Source organism: Anolis sagrei, chromosome 3, assembly GCF_037176765.1.
Source record: "Anolis sagrei isolate rAnoSag1 chromosome 3, rAnoSag1.mat, whole genome shotgun sequence".
Lineage (NCBI taxonomy): Eukaryota > Metazoa > Chordata > Lepidosauria > Squamata > Dactyloidae > Anolis > Anolis sagrei.
In genome coordinates this window covers 4,751,921-4,772,934 of record NC_090023.1, presented here as the reverse complement: position 1 = coordinate 4,772,934, position 21,014 = coordinate 4,751,921, and the positions used below count along the sequence as shown (strand labels likewise).

General features: G+C 45.6%; 1 protein-coding gene across 1 annotated transcript; it reads left to right on the top strand.

Moving 5' to 3' along the window:
* The first annotated feature begins 1,014 nt into the window (after window positions 1-1,014).
* Window positions 1,015-13,972, top strand: LOC132772327 (secreted frizzled-related protein 2-like). The gene is made up of 4 exons (XM_060771313.2): window positions 1,015-1,203; window positions 4,833-5,344; window positions 9,187-9,255; window positions 13,460-13,972. The coding sequence occupies exons 1-4, from the start codon at window positions 1,067-1,069 to the stop codon at window positions 13,765-13,767; spliced, it is 1,026 nt and encodes a 341-aa protein (XP_060627296.2). The 5' UTR covers window positions 1,015-1,066; the 3' UTR covers window positions 13,768-13,972.
* The last annotated feature ends 7,042 nt before the right edge of the window (window positions 13,973-21,014 follow it).

Here is a 21,014-nt window from a genome sequence, read left to right as displayed (position 1 = left end):
TGCATGCCCTTTGGGTGCCCCTTCCCACAAATTTGGGCTCTGGGGTACGACTGCAAGCCTTTTGGATGCGCCTTTTTACAAATATGGGCTCTGGGGTCAGACTGCATGCCTTTTGGGTGACCCTTCCCACAAAGCAGGACTCTGGAGTCGAACTACATACCCTTTGTCTGCCCCTTTCCTACAAATCTGGGCTCTGGGGTCAGACTGCATGCCCTTTGGGTGCCCCTTCCCACAAATTTGGGCTCTGGGGTACGACTGCAAGCCCTTTGGATGCGCCTTTTTACAAATATGGGCTCTGGGGTCAGACTGCATGCCTTTTGGGTGACCCTTCCCACAAAGCAGGACTCTGGAGTCGAACTACATACCCTTTGTCTGCCCCTTTCCTACAAATCTGGGCTCTGGGGTCAGACTGCATGCCCTTTGGGGGCCCCTTCCCACAAATTTGGGCTTTGGGGTACGACTACATGCCCTTTGGGTTCCGCTTCCCACAAATCTAGGCTCTAGGGTCAGACTGCATGCCCTTTGGGTGCCTCGTCCCACAAATCTGGGCTCTGGGGTCAGACTGCATGCCCTTTGGGTGCCTCTTCCCACAAATTTGAGCTCTGGGGTACGATTGCATGCCCTTTGGGTGCCCCTTCCTACAAATCTGGGCTCCGGGGTCAGTCTGCATGCCCTTTGAGTGCTCCTTCCCACAAACCTGGGCTCTGGGGTCAGACTGCATGCCCTTTGAATGCTCCTTCCCACAAAGCCGGACTCTGGGGCCAGACTACATGGCCTCAACCCATTTCTTGAGCTTCTTAAAGTCCTAGTCTCAACCTTTTCTTCATTGGCCAAACTTTCCCTGGAATAGCCCTGTGTCCAGTTGGAGTCCTCATAATTCCAGGTAGGGATTGAGGTCATATAGCCTGACCCCTAAGCAGATGGGCAGACTAAGGCAATTCCCAGCCTCTTTGTCCTTTCCAGCCCTTTCTTTTCTCCTCCTCTTCCTTTTTATCCTTCCCACATTCCCATTGTTTTGGAAGGAGAAGGCTTATTGCAGCCCTCCTCATTGCAAGCCTCCCCTTTTATGACCCTGCTGCCCCTCCCTTTTTGGGGGGGGGCTTCCTGTCCTTTAAAGGGACCACCCATTTCCTTCTTTCCTTCCTTCCTCCTTTTTAGGTTTCCCTGCTTTTCTTCTTCCTTCTTGGACCATCCAGAAGCAGGGTTTGTGAAACTGTTTTTTGCTTAATAGGTGAAGCTTAGTCTTTAGGGGTCTTGGGGAGGTGGGGACCCCCCAAATGGGGAGCAACCAGGATGGGTTGAGAGAGGGTTTCTGGTTTGCTCCAAAGAGAAAGTCTTTGCATGCAAAGAGCAGAGTTTCCAAGGCTTTGCTTTTTAGGAAAGGGGGGGGGCATGAAGGATTGGGGTTCAAGCCCCCCCCCCATTGTGGGGAAGGGGCCTTGCAACTGGACCCATCCCCAAACACACAGCAGGTATATCAAGGGTGCATCTGCACTGCAAAATTAATTCAGTTTGTTTGACCCTACTTTAGCAATGGTGTGGAAACCTGGGAGTTGTATTTACTACCAGAAGTCTTTGGCAGAGAAAAACCTGGGAACTGTATCAGTTTTTGGCAAAGAATTTTGGCAAGGCCTTGCAAAACTATAACTCCCTTGACAATAAGTCATGGAAGTTTAAAGTGGTGCCAAACTGCATCCATTATGCACCAGATACTGTGCTATCTTGGGAAGTTGTAATTTGGTGCACTCATTGCAGAAATGCCAAGAGACCTTGCAAAACTACAACTCCCATGATCCCATAACATTGAGCCACGGCAGTTTAAAATGGTACCAAACTGCATCCATTATGCACCCAATACTGTGATATCTTGGGAAGCTGTAGTTTGATGCACTAATTCACAGATAGGCCAAGAGACCTTGCAAAGCTACAACTCCCATGACTTCAGGAAGTTGTAGTTTGGTGCATTCTTTGGCAGAAATGCGAAGGGACCTTGCAAAACTACAACTCCTATGACTTAATAACATTGAGCCATGGCAGTTTAAAGTGGCACCAAACTGCATCCATTATGCACCCAATACTGTGATATCTTGGGAAGTTGTAGTTTGATGGACTCGTTGGCAGGTATGCCAAGAGACCTTGCAAAACTACAACTCCCATGATCCCACAACATTGAGCCATGGCAATTTAAAGTGGCACCAAACTGCATCCATTATGCACCGGATACTGTGATACCTTGGGAAGTTGTAGTTTGATGCACTCATTGGTAGATATGCCAAAAGACCTTGCAAAATTACAACTCCCATGATCCCATAACATCGAACCATGGCAGCTTAAAGTGGCACCAAACTGCATCCATTATGCACCCGATACTGTGATATCTTGGGAAGTTGTAGTTTGATGCACTCATAGGCAGAAATGCTAAGAGACCTTGCAAAACTACAACTCCTATGATCCCATAACATTGAGCCAAGGCAGTTTAAAGTGTCACCGAACTGCATCCATATGCACCAGATACTGTGATATCTTGGGAAGTTGTAGTTTGAAGCACTCATTCACAGAAATGCCAAGAGACCTTGCAAAACTACAACTCCCATGATCCCATAACATTGAACTATGGCAGTTTAAAGTGATGTGAAAATGCATTCATTCCTCAGAATAGATGCCCTGCTTCCCTGGAGACTAGGACTCAATGGAGAAATGGGCTCACATTACAGGAAAGGAGATTCCACATTTCCTTATTATTATTATTATTATTATTATTGCTATAATAATTATTATTGAGGCTGGGCGGCCATCTGTCAGGAGGGTTTTGATTGTCCCAGAAGGGGCTTGGACTGGATGACCCATGTGGTCTCTTTCAACTACATCATTATTATTGTTGCTATTATTATTATAGTTATAATTATTATTGAGGCTGGATGGCCATCTGTCAGGGAGGCTTTGAGTGTGTTTTTCCTGCAGGGCAGAAGAGGGTTGAATTGGATGGCCCATGCAGTCTCTTCCATCATCATCATCATCATCATCTTATTATTATTATTATTATTATTGCTATAATTATTATTATTGAGGCTGGGCGGCCATCTGTCAGGAGGGTTTTGATTGTCCCAGAAGGGGATTGGACTGGATGACCCATGTAATCTCTTTCCTGCAGGGCAGAAGAGGGTTGAATTGGATAGCCCATGCAGTCTCTTCCAACACCATCACATTATTGTTGTTGTTGTTATTGTTGTTGTTGCTATAATAATTATTATTTAGGCTGGGCGGCCATCTGTCAGGAGGGTTTTGATTGTCCCAGAAGGGGGTTGGACAGGATGACCCATGTGATCTCTTTCAACTATACCATTATTGTTGTTGTTGTTGTTGTTATTGTTATTATTATTGTTATTATTATAGTTATAGTTATAGTTATAATTATTATTGAGGCTAGATGGCCATCTGTCAAGAAGGCTTTGAGTGTGTTTTTCCTGCAGGGCAGAAGAGGGTTGAACTGGATGGCCCATGCAGTCTCTTCCATCATCATCATCATCATGCTCATCCTCATCATCATCTTATTACTATTACTATTATTGTTGTTATTATTATTATTATTATTATTATTATTATTGCTATAATAATTATTATTGAGGCTAGATGGCCATCTGTCAGGGAGGCTTTGAGTGTGTTTTTCCTGCAGGGCAGAAGAGGGTTGAACTGGATGGCCCATGCAGTCTTTTCCATCATCATCATATTACTATTACTATTATTGTTATTATTATTATTATTATTATTGCTATAATAATTATTATTGAGGCTAGATGGCCATCTGTCAGGGAGGTTTTGAGTGTGTTTTTCCTGCAGGGCAGAAGAGGGTTGAACTGGATGGCCCATGGAGTCTCTTCCATCATCATCATATTACTATTACTATTATTGTTATTATTATTATTATTATTGCTATAATAATTATTATTGAGGCTGGGCGGCCATCTGTCAGGAGTGTTTTGATTGTCCCAGAAGGGGGTTGGACTTGATGACCCATGTGGTCTCTTTCAACTATATCATTATTATTATTGTTGTTGTTATTATTATAGTTATAATTATTATTGAGGCTGGATGGCCATCTGTCAGGGAGGCTTTGAGTGTGTTTTTCCTGCAGGGCAGAAGAGGGTTGAACTGGATGGCCCATGCAGTCTCTTCCATCATCATCATCATCATCATCATCATCATCATCATAAACAACATTATTATTGTTGTTGTTGTTATTATAGTTATAGTTATAATTATTATTGAGGCTGGGTGGCCATCTGTCAGGGAGGTTTTCAGTGTGTTTTTCCTGCAGGGCAGATGAGGGTTGAACTGGATCGCCCATGCAGTCTCTTCCATTATCATCATCATCATCATCATCATCATCATCATCATCTTATTACTATTATTGTTATTATTATTATTATTATTGCTATAATAATTATTATTGAGGCTAGATGGCCATCTGTCAGGGAGGTTTGTCTGTTTTTCCTGCAGGGCAGAAGAGGGTTGAACTGGATGGCCCATGCAGTCTCTCCCATCATCATCATCATCATCCTCATCATCTTATTATTGTTATTATTATTATTATTATTATTATTATTATTGCTATAATAATTATTATTGAGGCTGGGCGACCATCTGTCAGGAGGGTTTTGATTGTCCCAGAAGGGGGTTGGACTAGATGACCCATGTGGTCTCTTTCAACTATATCATTATTGTTGTTATTATTATTATTATTATTATTATTATTATAATCCAAAACACCTGGAGGGCGCAAGTGTGCCCAAGCCTGCCTTATGTGCTATCCCAGCCTGTCTCTCTTTCTATAGGCTCCCAATGGCTCTCTGGGCTCTGCTGCTGGCCACCTGGAGCTATTCCGTTGCCGCCTCCTCGCTGGACTTCCCCCGGCACAGGGTCCGTCCTTCCTCCGGCCGTGGCGGTTGCCACCCGCTACCTGGCGGCTTGACCTTATGCCGTGGCGTGGGCTATGGCCGGATGCGCCTGCCCAACCTCTTGGGCCACGAGACCCCCAAGGAGGTGGTGCAGCAGGCGGGGGCTTGGGTGCCGCTCCTGGGCAAAGGCTGCCACCGCGACACCAAGAAGTTCCTCTGCTCGCTCTTCGCCCCCGTCTGCCTGGAGGACATGGAGGAGCCCATCGTCCCCTGCCGGTCACTCTGCCAAGGTGTCCAAGAGGGGTGTGCCCCTGTCATGGCCGCCTTCGGCTTCCCCTGGCCGGAGATGCTCAACTGCAGCCGCTTCCCTTCCGGGGACGAGGGGCTCTGCGTCCCTCCCCTGCGGCCACAATCGCCAACGCTGACCCCCAAGGAGGAAGAGGACGGAGGTGAGCCCATAGCGAGTGGAAAGGTTTGGACACTAGCCCAAATCCTGCCCATCAATGGCAAATGACCACTAGTGAGAACATGGGTCAAGATTAAGTCCGACACTCTGGCCAGAATCTTGCGCTTCAATGGCCAATGTCCACTAGTCAGAACATGGGTCAAGATTATGTCTAGCACTCTGGCAAGAATCGTGTCCATTAATGGCCAATGTCCACTAGTGAGAATATGGGTCATGGGTGAGTTGAACACTCAGGCCAGAATCCTGTCCATCAATGGCCAACGTCCACTAGTCAGGACATGGGTCAAGATTAAGTCCAGCACTCTGGCCAAAATCCTGTCCATTAATGGCCAACGTCCACTAGTGAGAATATGGGTCATGGGTGAGTCGAACACTCAGGCCAGAATCCTGCCCATCAATGGCCAATGTCCACTAGTCAGGACATGGGTCAAGATTAAGACCAGCACTCTGGCCAAAATCCTGTCCATTAATGGTCAACGTCCACTAGTGAGAATATGGGTCATGGGTGAGTTGAACACTCTGGCCAGAATCCTGTCCTTCAGTGGCCAACGTCCACTAGTCAGAACACTCTGGCCAAAATCTTGCCTAACAATGGCCAATGTCCACTAGTGAGAATATGGGTCATGGGTGAGTCGAACACTCTGGCCAGAATCCTGTCCATCAGTGGCCAACGTCCACTAGTAAGAACATGGGTCAAGATTAAGTCCAGCACTCTGGCCAAAATCCTGTCCATTAATGGCCAACGTCCACTAGTGAGAATATGGGTCATGGGTGAGTTGAACACTCTGGCCAGAATCCTGTCCTTCAGTGGCCAACGTCCACTAGTCAGAACACTCTGGCCAAAATCTTGCCTAACAATGGCCAATGTCCACTAGTGAGAATATGGGTCATGGGTGAGTCGAACACTCTGGCCAGAATCCTGTCCATCAGTGGCCAACGTCCACTAGTAAGAACATGGGTCAAGATTAAGTCCAGCACTCTGGCCAAAATCCTGTCCATTAATGGCCAACGTCCACTAGTGAGAATATGGGTCATGGGTGAGTTGAACACTCTGGCCAGAATCCTGCCCATCAATGGCCAATGTCCACTAGTGAGAACATGGGTCAAGATTAAGACCAGCACTCTGGCCAGAATCCTGTCCATTAATGGCCAATGTCCACTAGTGAGAATATAGGTCATGGATGAGTTGAACACTCTGGCCAGAATCCTGTCCTTCAGTGGCCAACGTCCACTAGTCAGAACACTCTGGCCAAAATCTTGCCTAACAATGGCCAATGTCCACTAGTGAGAATATGGGTCATGGGTGAGTTGAACACTCTGGCCAGAATCCTGTCCATCAATGGCCAACGTCCACTAGTCAGAACATGGGTCAAGATTAAGTCCAGCACTCTGGCCAAAATCCTGTCCATTAATGGTCAACGTCCACTAGTGAGAATATGGGTCATGGGTGAGTCGGACACTCTGGCCAGAATCCTACCTATCGATTATAAATGTCCACTAGTGAGAACTTGAGTCAAGATTAAGTCCGAGACTCTGGCCAGAATCCTGCCCATCAATGGCCAATGTCCACTAGTGAGAACATGGGTCAAGATTAATTCCGAGACTCTGGCCAGAATCCTGCCCTTCAATGGCCAATGTCCACTAGTGAGAACTTGAGTCAAGATTAAGTCTTAGACTCTGGCCAGAATCCTGCCCTTCAATGGCCAGTGTCCACTAGTCAGAACATGGGTCAAGATTAAGTCCGACACTCTGGCCAGAATCTTGTCCATTGATGCTAAATGTTCATGAGTGAGAACATGGGTCAAGGTTCAGAGTCCTGTCCATCAATGGCATATGTCCACTATGGAGAACATGGGTCAGGGGTCAGTTAAACACTGGCCAGAATCCTGTCCATCAATGGTATACATCCACTAGTGAGAATATGGGTCAGTTAGACATTCTGGCCAGAATCCTGCCCTTCAATGGCCAATGTCCACTAGTCAGAACATGGGTCAAGATTAAGTCCGAGACTCTGGCTAGAATCCTGCCCATCAATGGCCAATGTCCACTAGTGAGAACATGGGTCAAGATTAAGTCTGACACTGACCAGAATCCTGACCATTGATGGTAAATGTCAACTAGTGAGAACATGAGTCATGGGTGAGTCCAGCACTCTGGCCAGAATCCTGCCCTTCAATAGCCAATGTCCACTAGTGAGAACATGGGTCATGGGTGAGTTGGACACTCTGGCCAGAATCCTGTCCATCAGTGGCCAACGTCCACTAGTCAGAACACTCTAGCCAAAAACCTTGCCCAACGATGGTCAATGTCCACTAGTGAGAATATGGGTCATGGGTGAGTCAAACACTCTGGCCAGAATCCTGTCCATCAATGGCCAACGTCCACTAGAAAGAACATGGGTCAAGATTAAGTCCAGCACTCTGGTCAAAATCCTGTCCATTAATGGCCAACGTCCACTACTGAGAATATGGGTCATGGGTGAGTCGGACACTCTGGCCAGAATCCTACCTATTGATTATAAATGTCCACTAGTGAGAACTTGAGTCAAGATTAAGTCAGAGACTCTGGCTAAAATCCTGCCCATCAGTGGCCAATGTCCACTAGTGAGAACATGGGTCATGGGTGAGTCGGACACTCTGGCCAGAATCCTACATATTGATGATAAATGTCCACTAGTGAGAATTTGAGTCAAGTTTAAGTCCAAAACTCTGGCCAAAATCCTGCCCATCAATGGCCAATGTCCATTAGTGAGAATATGGGTCATGGGTGAGTTGGACACTCATGCCAGAATCCTGCCCATCAATGACCAATGGCCTCTAGTCAGAACATGGGTCAAGATTAAGTCCAGCACTCTGGCCAGAATCCTGTCCATTAATGGACAATGTCCACTAGACAGAACATGAGTCATGTGTGAGTCGACACTCTGGTCAGAATCCTGTCCATCAATGGCCAATGTCCACTAGTGAGAATATGGGTCATAGGTGAGTTTGACACTCTGGCCAGAATCCTGCCCATCGATGGCCAATGTCCACTAGTCAGAACATGGGTCAAGATTAAGACCAGCACTCTGGCCAGAATCCTGCCCATCGGTGCTAAATGTTCATGAGTGAGAACATGGGTCAAGGTTCAGAGTCCTGTCCATCAATGGCATATGTCCACTACTGAGAACATGGGTCAAGATTAAGTCCGACACTCTGGCCAGAATCCTGTCCTTCAAGGGCCAATGTCCACTAGTCAGAACATGGGTCAAGATTAAGTCCAGCACTCTGTCCAGAATCCTGTCCATCAATGTCCACTAGTCAGAACATGGGTCAAGATTAAGTCCAGCACTGTCCAGAATCCTGTCCATCAATGTCCACTAGTCAGAACATGGGTCAAGATTAAGTCTGGCACTGACCAGAATCCTGACCATTGATGGAAAATGTCAACTAGTGAGAACATGAGTCATGGGTGAGTCCAAAACTCTGGCCAGAATCCTGCCCTTCAATGGCCAATGTCCACTAGTGAGAACATGGGTCATGGGTGAGTCGGACACTCTGGCCAGAATCCTGCCCATCGATGGCAAAGGTTCCCTTATTATCTTCCCTCCTTCCTAGTCATGGTGCCAGGACTCACCCTCTACTCTTCTCTGCACCCTCCTTCTGGTTGGAAGCAAATGGGTTAAGGTGGCCATTCCTTTCCCCAGAGCCTGCCTTTCAGCATCAGGTTTGGGCCTGGGAATGTTATGGGCCGGGGTGACCTCTGACCCCCAAAACCCTATGCCCTTTGAGACCTCCAAAGTGGGGTCTCGTCCCAGCCGTTTTCATTCCCCATTTGCCGCTACAGGTGCAGTGTGCACGGCCTGTCTCAGCAAAGAGAAGGACCTCCTGGAAATCCTCTGCAGCCAGGACTTTGGTGAGTTTATGTATTTATGTACTATATATTTATGTATTTCTATGTATGTTGTCTATATTGGACACCACCTTGCGCCATGAGCAGAGGCAGGTAAACAAATCACCAAACAAATATGGTATTATTTCTGTTATTATCATGAATGCTATTAATATTACGATTATATACAATCTATATAAATAAAAATGTAATGTTCATTTGTGGGATTAACAGAACTCAAAAACCACTGGACAAATGGACACCAAATTTGGACACAAGACACCTCTCAGGCCAACGAGTGACCATCACTACTAAAAACACTGGAAAATGCAGTGGATGAGACTTAAAAAGCCAAAACACACCCCCAAAAAAAGGCATTACAACGCATGTGCAAAGCCATATATATACACACATATATGCACACACAAAACACATATGCACAGAAAGGGGCAAGAAAGGAAGGAAAGAAGGAGGGAGAGAAAAAGGAGGGAAGGAGAGAAAGAAATACAAAAGTGAAAGAAGGCAGGAAAGAAGGAAGGAAGGAGAGAAGGAAGGAAGGAAGAGGGAGGGAATGGAAGAAGGAAAGAAAGAAAGGTAGAGAAGGAAGGAAGAAGAAGGAAATACAAAAGTGAAAGAAGGCAGGAAAGAGGGAAGGAAGGAGAGACAGAAGAAAGAAAGAGGGAGGGGAGGGAAGAAGGAAAGAAAGAAAGGTAGAGAAGGAAGGAAGGAGAGAAGGGAGAAAGAGGGAGAGAAGGAAAGAGAAAGGTAGAGAAGGAAGGAGAGAAGGAAATACAAAAGTGAAAGAAGGCAGGAAAGAGGGAAGGAAGGAGAGAAGGAAGGAAGAAAGAGGGAGGGAATGGAAGAAGGAAAGAAAGAAAGGTAGAGAAGGAAGGAAGAAGAAGGAAATACAAAAGTGAAAGAAGGCAGGAAAGAGGGAAGGAAGGAGAGACAGAAGAAAGAAAGAGGGAGGGAAGAAGGAAAGAAAGAAAGGTAGAGAAGGAAGGAAGGAGAGAAGGGAGAAAGAGGGAGAGAAGGAAAGAGAAAGGTAGAGAAGGAAGGAGAGAAGGAAATACAAAAGTGAAAGAAGGCAGGAAAGAGGGAAGGAAGGAGAGAAGGAAGGAAGAAAGAGGGAGGGAATGGAAGAAGGAAAGAAAGAAAGGTAGAGAAGGAAGGAAGAAGAAGGAAATACAAAAGTGAAAGAAGGCAGGAAAGAGGGAAGGAAGGAGAGAAGGAAGGAAGAAAGAGGGAGGGAATGGAAGAAGGAAAGAAAGAAAGGTAGAGAAGGAAGGAAGAAGAAGGAAATACAAAAGTGAAAGAAGGCAGGAAAGAGGGAAGGAAGGAGAGACAGAAGAAAGAAAGAGGGAGGGAAGAAGGAAAGAAAGAAAGGTAGAGAAGGAAGGAAGGAGAGAAGGGAGAAAGAGGGAGAGAAGGAAAGAGAAAGGTAGAGAAGGAAGGAGAGAAGGAAATACAAAAGTGAAAGAAGGCAGGAAAGAGGGAAGGAAGGAGAGAAGGAAGGAAGAAAGAGGGAGGGAATGGAAGAAGGAAAGAAAGAAAGGTAGAGAAGGAAGGAAGGAGAGGAGGGAGAAAGAGGGAGAGAAGGAAAGAGAAAGGTAGAGAAGGAAATACAAAAGTGAAAGAAGGCAGGAAAGAGAGAGGGAAGGAAGGAGAGAAGGAAGGAAGAAAGAGGGAGGGAATGGAAGAAGGAAAGAAAGAAAGGTAGAGAAGGAAGGAAGAAGAAGGAAATACAAAAGTGAAAGAAGGCAGGAAAGAGGGAAGGAAGGAGAGACAGAAGAAAGAAAGAGGGAGGGAAGAAGGAAAGAAAGAAAGGTAGAGAAGGAAGGAAGGAGAGAAGGGAGAAAGAGGGAGAGAAGGAAAGAGAAAGGTAGAGAAGGAAGGAGAGAAGGAAATACAAAAGTGAAAGAAGGCAGGAAAGAGGGAAGGAAGGAGAGAAGGAAGGAAGAAAGAGGGAGGGAATGGAAGAAGGAAAGAAAGAAAGGTAGAGAAGGAAGGAAGGAGAGGAGGGAGAAAGAGGGAGAGAAGGAAAGAGAAAGGTAGAGAAGGAAATACAAAAGTGAAAGAAGGCAGGAAAGAGAGAGGGAAGGAAGGAGAGAAGGAAGGAAGAAAGAGGGAGGGAATGGAAGAAGGAAAGAAAGAAAGGTAGAGAAGGAAGGAAGAAGAAGGAAATACAAAAGTGAAAGAAGGCAGGAAAGAGGGAAGGAAGGAGAGACAGAAGAAAGAAAGAGGGAGGGAAGAAGGAAAGAAAGAAAGGTAGAGAAGGAAGGAAGGAGAGAAGGGAGAAAGAGGGAGAGAAGGAAAGAGAAAGGTAGAGAAGGAAGGAGAGAAGGAAATACAAAAGTGAAAGAAGGCAGGAAAGAGGGAAGGAAGGAGAGACGGAAGAAAGAAAGAGGGAGGGGAGGGAAGAAGGAAGGAAAGAAAGGTAGAGAAGGAAGGAAGGAGAGGAGGGAGAAAGAGGGAGAGAAGGAAAGAGAAAGGTAGAGAAGGAAATACAAAAGTGAAAGAAGGCAGGAAAGAGAGAGGGAAGGAAGGAGAGAAGGAAGGAAGAAAGAGGGAGGGAATGGAAGAAGGAAAGAAAGAAAGGTAGAGAAGGAAGGAAGAAGAAGGAAATACAAAAGTGAAAGAAGGCAGGAAAGAGGGAAGGAAGGAGAGACGGAAGAAAGAAAGAGGGAGGGGAGGGAAGAAGGAAGGAAAGAAAGAAAGGTAGAGAAGGAAGGAAGGAGAGAAGGGAGAAAGAGGGAGAGAAGGAAAGAGAAAGGTAGAGAAGGAAGGAGAGAAGGAAATACAAAAGTGAAAGAAGGCAGGAAAGAGGGAAGGAAGGAGAGAAGGAAGGAAGAAAGAGGGAGGGAATGGAAGAAGGAAAGAAAGAAAGGTAGAGAAGGAAGGAAGAAGAAGGAAATACAAAAGTGAAAGAAGGCAGGAAAGAGGGAAGGAAGGAGAGAAGGAAGGAAGAAAGAGGGAGGGAATGGAAGAAGGAAAGAAAGAAAGGTAGAGAAGGAAGGAAGAAGAAGGAAATACAAAAGTGAAAGAAGGCAGGAAAGAGGGAAGGAAGGAGAGACGGAAGAAAGAAAGAGGGAGGGGAGGGAAGAAGGAAGGAAAGAAAGAAAGGTAGAGAAGGAAGGAAGGAGAGAAGGGAGAAAGAGGGAGAGAAGGAAAGAGAAAGGTAGAGAAGGAAGGAGAGAAGGAAATACAAAAGTGAAAGAAGGCAGGAAAGAGGGAAGGAAGGAGAGAAGGAAGGAAGAAAGAGGGAGGGAATGGAAGAAGGAAAGAAAGAAAGGTAGAGAAGGAAGGAAGAAGAAGGAAATACAAAAGTGAAAGAAGGCAGGAAAGAGGGAAGGAAGGAGAGACGGAAGAAAGAAAGAGGGAGGGGGGGAAGAAGGAAGGAAAGAAAGAAAGGTAGAGAAGGAAGGAAGGAGAGAAGGGAGAAAGAGGGAGAGAAGGAAAGAGAAAGGTAGAGAAGGAAGGAGAGAAGGAAATACAAAAGTGAAAGAAGGCAGGAAAGAGAGAGGGAAGGAAGGAGAGAAGGAAGGAAGGGAGAGATAGAAAGAAAGGATGAGAAGGAAGGAGAGAAAAAAATAAAAAGTGAAAGAAGGAAGGAAAGAGAGAGGGTAGGAAGGAGAGGAGGAAGAAAGAAAGAGGGAGGAAGGGAGGGAAGGAAAGAAAGAAAGGTAGAGAAGGAAGGAAGGAAGGAAGGAAGGAAGGAAGGAAGGAAGGAAGGAAGGAAGGAAGGAAGGAAGGAGAGAAGGAAGGAAGGAGAGAAGGAAATAAAAAAGTGAAAGAAGGAAGGAAGGAGAGAGGAAAGGAAAGAAGGAGAGAAGGAATGAAAGAGAAAAAGCGGGAGAGAAGGAAGGAAGGATGGAACCAAAGAGCAAAGGAAGCGAGGAAAGACACAGGTAGAGAAGGAAGAAAGAAGAAGGGAAAGAAAGAGAGGGAAGTAAGGAGAGAAAGAAAGAAGGAGAGAAAGAGGGAGGGAGGGTTGGCCACAGCAACGTGTGGCGGGTACAGCTAGTACAATATATAAGATTAAAGCAATATTGTACTACTACTGAACATTAGTAATATTAATATTACAACCGGTTGTTAGGAATTGTGGGAGTTGAAGTCCAAAACACCTGGAGGGCCGAAGTTGCATCCCACTGCAGTGTGGATGTCCCTAAGAATGAACTGACTGCCAGCCCTTTGACCTCTGTTCCACCCTTTTTCACTCCCACAGCTTTAAAGATGACCATTGGGTCGGTCTCGGTGTCCGAAAGTGGCCTGGAGGTGGTCCCTGAGCTGCGCAGCCGCTCCATTATCTTCAAAGGTCCAGGCTGGACACAAGAGGGGCTGCAAGGGCCCCTTGCTTTGGAGATGTCGGATGAAGGGCCCTGCTCCTGTCCAGAGTTGGTGGCCGGAGACGTGGTCCTTGCTGCCGGACGCAGAGTGGATGGCCGGATAGTCCTGTCCTGGGTCCGGCGGTGGCCGAAGGGAGACAAGGACATGAAGAGGCTCTCCAGGGCCGTCAAGAGGCTGCGCTGCTAGGAACTGACCGACTGACCAACGGACCTCCCTCCCTTCCGGCCACAAGATTCTTCTTTTAAAGTCCAATTTTGTTTTAAGAGTTTGGGAAAACTTTTGGTACTCCCAGAAGTTTCTAGCCTACTTCTGTGTTTGCATTTGCAGATTTATGTATTTGCAGATTTTGTCTGCTACTGCAAAATTTCTATAATAAAATGTATTATTGTTATAGTATTGTTTTTTCCAGTTTGGGACTCAAGGAAAGTTACAATTGCTAAAACAACCATGATTTTTAAAGCAATGATGGATGATGACATTACTACAAGAGAGGAGATTCCATCTGAACATGAGGAAGAACTTCCTGACTGTGAGAGCCATTCAGCAGTGGAACTCTCTGCCTCGGAGCATGGTGCAGGCTCTTTCTTTGGAAGCTTTTAAACAGGGGCTGGATGGCCATCTGTCAGGGGTGATTTGAATGCAGTGTTCCTGCTTCTTGGCAGAATGGGGTTGGACTGGATGGCCCATGAGGTCTCTTCCAACTCTTTGATTCTATGATTCTATGATTATTTTATTTACATGTATGTACATAACAACACAGCACACATGCACATGAGGTCCAAGTATTTATTTATCGTGTCAGGAGCAGACCAAACAGTTCCATTGCATTTTTAACAAACAAACAAACAAACAGAACACAAAGTTTGCAAGCTTGGTAGTTGATTGAATGTCCTTTCACCAGTATCTGGCCACTTGAAGTGCCTCTGGTGTTGCCGCTAGAAGGTCCTCCCTTGTGCATTGCAGCAGGTGGTCAGTGGTTTGCTCTCCTCCACACTCGCATGTCATGGATTTCACTTTGTGGCCCCATTCCTTCAGGTTGGCTCTGCATCTCGTGGTGCCAGAGTGCAGTCTATTCAGCGACTTCCATGTCGCCCAGTCTTCTGTGTGCCCAGGGGGGAGTCTCTCATTTGGTATCACTCACGGATTGAGGTTCTGGGTTTGAGCCTGCCACTTTTGAACTCTCGCTTGCTGAAGTGTTCCAACGAGTGTCTCTGTAGATCTTAGAAAACTATTTCTAGATTTAAGTCGTTGACGTGCTGGCTGATACCCAAACGGGATGAGCTGGAGATGTCTCTGCCTTGGTCCTTTCACTATTGGCTGCCACTTCCCGGTGGATGTCAGGTGGTGCAATACCGGCTAAGCAGTGTAATTTCTCCAGTGGTGTAGGGCGCAGACACCCCGTGATAATGCGGCATGTCTCATTAAGAGCCACATCCACTATTTTAGCGTGGTGAGATGTGTTCCACACTGGGCATGTGTACTCAGCAGCAGAGTAGCATAGTGCAAGGGCAGATGTCTTCACTGTGTCTGGTTGTGATCCCCAGGTTGTGCCAGTCAGCTTTCATATGATATTGTTTCTAGCGTCCACTTTTTGCTTGATGTTCAGGCAGTGCTTCTTGTAGGTCAGAGCACGGTCCAGAGTGACTCCCAGGTACTTGGGTGTGTTGCAATGCTCCAGTGGGATTCCTTCCCAGGTAATAATCCTCAGAGCTCGGGATGCTTGTCTGTTCTTGAGATGAAAAGCACATGTCTGTGTTTTAGATGGATTAGGGATCAGCTGGTTTTCCCTGTCATAGGCAGTCAGAGCACCTAGAGCTTCGGAGAGCTTCTGTTCTACTGTCTCAAGCTCCCTGCTTGAGCAGTAATGGCATGATCATCAGCATAGATGAAACTCACAAATCAAACCCTTCCCGAGCGTCTAGGACTGTGTGATGTATTTTCGAATTATGTGCGCAGATCCAAGTCAAGTGGCCTTTTACAGTTGTACAGATTGTGATTTTGTCGATGTGTATTGTTTCCAAATGCCGGCTAAGATCTTTTGGCATGCGCCAATGACCACTGGGACCACCTGTGCTGGTTTATGCCAGAGCCTTTGCAGTTCAATTTGGAGGTCTTCATAACGGCTGAGTTTTTTTCCTGGTGTTTTTTGTCAATTCGACTATTACCCAGTATGGTAACATCAATAATCCAAACTTTTTTCTTTTCCACAATTGTGATGTCTGGTGTATTGTGTTCCAAAACTTTGTCAGTGTGGATTCGAAAGTCCCACGTGTTCATTTTCCATGACCTTTGCGGGTTTATGATCCCTTTACTAGTTCTTGACTCCTGGCAGGTGGTCCTGGTGACATAAGATCCAGTGAATCATCTGGGCCACAGAATTGTGCCTCTGTTTGTAGTCTGTCTGTGTGATTTTCTTGCAGCAGCTGAGGAGATAATTCATGGTTTCATCAGCTTCCTTGCACAGTCTGCATTTTGGGTCATATGCTGATTTTTTGATCCTGGCCTTATTTATTTATTTATTATTTCCAGCATTTCTACCCCGTTCTTCTCAACCCTTAGGGAGGGATTCAGGATGGCTTACACTCGGCAGCAATTTGATGCTGCAATATACAAACAAATACAATAATATAACAATTGAAAACAATAGATAAATCTAGGTTCTTGTGGGGGGGGGGGGTTTGGGCTATATGGCCATGTTCTAGAGGCATTTCTCCTGACGTTTCGCCTGCATCTATGGCAAGCATCCTCAGAGGTAGTGAGGTCTGTTGGAATTGGGGAAAAGGGGTTTATATATCTGTGGAATGGCTGGGGTGGGGCAAGGACCTCTTCTCTGCTGGAGCTAGGTGTGAATGTTTCAACTGACCACCTTCATTAGCATTTGAAGGCCTGCCTGAGCCTGGGAAAATCTTTTGTTGAGAGGACTTTAACATCCATGCAGAGACCTCGTTAACAGGAGCGGCTCAAGACTTCATGGTCACCATGACACCATGGGGCTATCACAAGTCATATCTGGACCCACCCATCAGGCTGGACACACACTCGACCTAGTTTTCAATTTCAATGGGATTTTGGCCTGCATCAATAGGAGCATAGTGTCTAGATCTAAGGAAGTAATGCTACCCCTCTATTCTGCTTTGGTTAGACCACACCTGGAATATTGTGTCCAATTCTGGGCACCACAATTCAAGAGAGATATTGACAAGCTGGAATGTGTCCAGAGGAGAGCGACTAAAATGATCAAGGGTCTGGAGAACAAGCCCTATGAGGAGCGGCTTAGGGAACTGGGCATGTTTAGCCTGAAGAAGAGAAGGCTGAAAGGAGATATGATAGCCATGTATAAATATGTGAGAGGAAGCCACAGGGAGGAGGGAGCAAGCTTGTTTTCTGCTTCCTTGGAGACTAGGACGCGGAACAATGGCTTCAAACTACAAGAGAGGAGATTCCATCTGAACATTAGGAAGAACTTCCTGACTGTGAGAGCCGTTCAGCAGTGGAACTCTCTGCCCCGGAGTGTGGTGGAGGCTCCTTCTTTGGAAGCTTTTAAGCAGAGGCTGGATGGCCATTTGTCAGGGGTGATTTGAATGCAATATTCCTGCTTCTTGGCAGGGGGTTGGACTGGATGGCCCAGGAGGTCTCTTCCAACTCTTTGATTCTATGATTCTATGATTCAATTGGTTCAACGAGCGGCAGCCAGATTGTTAACTGGTGCTCCTTACAGGGAAGGGTCAACCCTCCTGTTTAAGGAGCTCCACTGACTGCCGTTCATTTTCCGGTCCCAATTCAAGGTGCAGGTGCTTACCTTTGTTGTTGTTCATTCGTTCAGTCGTCTCCGACTCTTCGTGACCTCATGGACCAGCCCACGCCAGAGCTTCCTGTCGGCCGTCACCACCCCCAGCTCCTTCAAGGTCAGTCCAGTCACTTCAAGGATGCCATCCATCTTGCCCTTGGTCGGCCCCTCTTCCTTTTGCCTTCCACTTTCCCCAGCATCATTCCCTTCTCTAGGCTTTCCTGTCTCCTCATGATGTAGCCAAAGGACTTCCACTTTGTCTCTCGTCTCCTTCCCTCCAGTGAGCAGTCGGGCTTTATTTCCTGGAGGATGGACTGGTTGGATCTTCTCGCAGTCCAAGGCACTCCCAGAACTTTCCTCCAACACCACAGCTCAAAAGCATCGATCTTCCTTCGCTCAGCCTTCCCTAAGGTCCAGCTCTCACATCCGTAGGTGACTACAGGGAATAAGACCATGGCTTGGACTAGGCAATGGATCTTGGTTGCCAGTCTGATGTCTCTACTCTTTACGATTTTATCGAGACTGGTCCTTGCTCTCCTCCCAAGAAGGAAGCGTCTTCTGATTTCCTGGCCACAGTCTGCATCTGCAGTCATCTTTGCACCTAGAAATACAAACCCTGTCACGGCCTCCACGGTTTCTCCCTCTATTTTCCAGTTGTCAATCATTCTTGTTGCCATAATCTTGGTTTTTTTGACGTTTAGCTGCAACCCGGCTTTTGCGCTTTCTTCTTTCACCTTGATGAGAAGGCTCCTCAGCTCCTCCTCGCTTTCGGCCATCAGAGTGGTGTCATCTGCATATCTGAGGTTGTGAATGTTTCTTCCAGCAATTTTCACCCCAGCTTTGCATTCATCCAGCCCCGCACATCCTCGCATGATGTGTTCTGCATACAAGTTAAAAAGGTTGGGTGAGAGGATGCAGCCTTGCCGTACGCCTTTCCCAATCTTGAACCAGTCTCCTGTTCCGTGGTCAGTTCTGACTGTTGCTTCTTGGTCCTTGTACAGATTCCTCAGGAGAGAGACAAGGTGGCTTGGGATGCCCATCCCACCAAGAACTTGCCCTAAATGGTTTGGGACCCACCTACCTGCATGACCGCATCACTGTGTACAAACCCATGCAATCTCTTCGATCATCTGGAGAGGCCCTGCTTGCGCACCTGCCACCATCGCAAGCGCGATTGGTGGGAACAAGGGACAGGGCCTTCTCGGTGGTGGCCCCTCGACTCTGGAACTCACTCCCCAGGGACATCAGACATGCTCCAACGTTGGCAGTCTTTAGGAGGAGCCTGAAAACGTGGTTTTTCCAGTGTGCCTTCTCTGAATAAGGAAACTCCCAGCAATATGTCCCTAAACGCACTTTATTAGTGATCTAGGATTGTCTGCACGCTCTATCCCTCTCCAAAATTTCTATCCTGTTTATATGTCACCTGGTCACGCCCAGCATTATGTTTTAAAAATTTTAGTTAGTACATTTGGCCCTGCCATAGGTTTTTAAACGTCACTGTGTTATTGTTAATGTTTATTGCTATTTTCTGTTTACGAGTTTTATTTATTGTTTGTATTACTGTTGCTATTGTTTTTATTGTTGTGTTATGGGATTGGCCTCATGTAAGCCGCACCGAGTCCCTTGTGGAGATGGTAGCGGGGTATAAATAAAGTTTAATAATAATAATAATAATAATAATAATAATGACCCTGGATTCATCGTTGAGCCTGGATCCCCAGGTTTCAGCGGTGACCAGGGGAGCATTTGCACAGCTTAGGCTCGTGCGCCAGCTGCGCCCGTACCTTGGGAAGTCTGACTTGGCCACGGTGGTACACGCTCTGGTCACATGTTGTGCCTCAGAATAGATTCACCTTGCTTTCTCTGACAAAACCAGCCAATCTTGAGAGGTAGGAAGTTTATTGAAGCAATCAAGTAAAAGCAGCACAAATTCAGTGGTTACAAGGTAAAAAGTTCAATATAATCCTTTGGAGTTTGAGCAGGAGACATGGAGCAAAGCAGGAAGCCAACACCAGGAAGTAGCTTAAGGTTACATGAAGCCGGTCGTTTCTAAATCCCTAGCCCCCGAGCTGGAGCTACTGCAAGCCATATTGCAACGTTGAAACTAACACAGGAGAAGTCTCCAGGCAGATTACTTATACGTTACACTTCAAAACAGCAAACATCAAACAAGCCTTAACGAGCAGTTTTCCCACAGATGAGGTCAACACTTCTCTGCTAGCCGCGAACTCCTTCGCAACACCTGGCCTGGGCGGCCTTGCCGCCCCGCAACTGTCTGACCTTGCTTCCCAGCAACTGCCTTATCAACCACATTCCGATCTTGTGAAAGCATTGAAGACACAGACCTGTCTCTAAATTGAGTGAAGATATAGATATGAAACTAGAATATATTTTCTTTATAGGGAAAACTAGGAATCTAGACAAGAAATGGTATAACAAAATAGACAACCCTTTTCTAAAAAACATACTGGGAATATGGTCTAAATATGAAGAAAAATTAATACCATCGATATCCCCATTAACACCGGTGTTGATTACAAATAATTTCCCCATAAATCTCAAAAAGGAGTTGGAAAGTGAATTTAAGGAAAAAGGAATAACGAAATTAAAAGATTGGGAATCAAAGATGAAAAATATAGATGAGATAAAGGTCCAGTTATTAGGAGGGAACATTGGATGGTACAAAGTTCTACAACTTGAAAGATGGTTAAGGGACATAAGAAAGAAATATAAAGGAGAGAGAGAACTTACCAAATTTGAAGAAATGATTAACCAAAGAGGAAGTAAGGAAGGAAAAGAAAGAACAAAAGGTATAACAAGTGATATCTACAAAATGCTGCTAGAAGGAGTCCAGGAGGAGGACCACCTTAAAAGAATGTGGGAGTTAGACTGTAATAAAGTAATAGACCCACAAAACTGGAAAGGAATGTGGAATATGCGTATTTTAAAAAATATGTCAATAAGAATAAAAGAGAACTATTATAAAGTGGTGTGGAGGTGGTACCTCACACCAATCAGATTAAATCAAATTGACAAGAAACATTCTAAGCAGTGCTGGAGGGGCTGTCAAGAAACTGGCACATATATACACATGTGGTGGTCTTGCAAATATGTTCAAATATTTTGGGAAAATGTATTTCAAGAAATAAGAAAAATCACCCAAATAGAGATAACAGGAACACCTGAGATAGCACTGCTGTCATTTATTGACAATGTTAAAATACCAAAAGAACTAAAAGAATTAATTGCCAATTTGGTCACAGCAGCAAGATTATTAATAGCTAAAAAATGGAAAGAAGGAGGGGAGTGTCAATTGGAAGAGTGGTATAAGGAGATCTGGGACATCGCAATAAATGATAAACTGACAGGAAACATTAAGGTTAAAAGAGGATTATCAAAAAAAGATGATTTTGGGAAGATTTGGGGGAAATTGATAGAATATGTATATATAGAAGGTAAGGGGACCAAACCTGTAATAGAAACAACTGATTTTTGGGAATAAATACTGTAATTGGCTGGTCAGGGGTGAAGGGTTAGCACTGGGTGATTGGATGTATTGAAAAAAATGTCCTTTGAAAAATAAAAAATAAAATGTTTAAAAAAAAAAAAAAAAAAAAAAGACCTGTCTCTAAATTGCCTGTCTCTA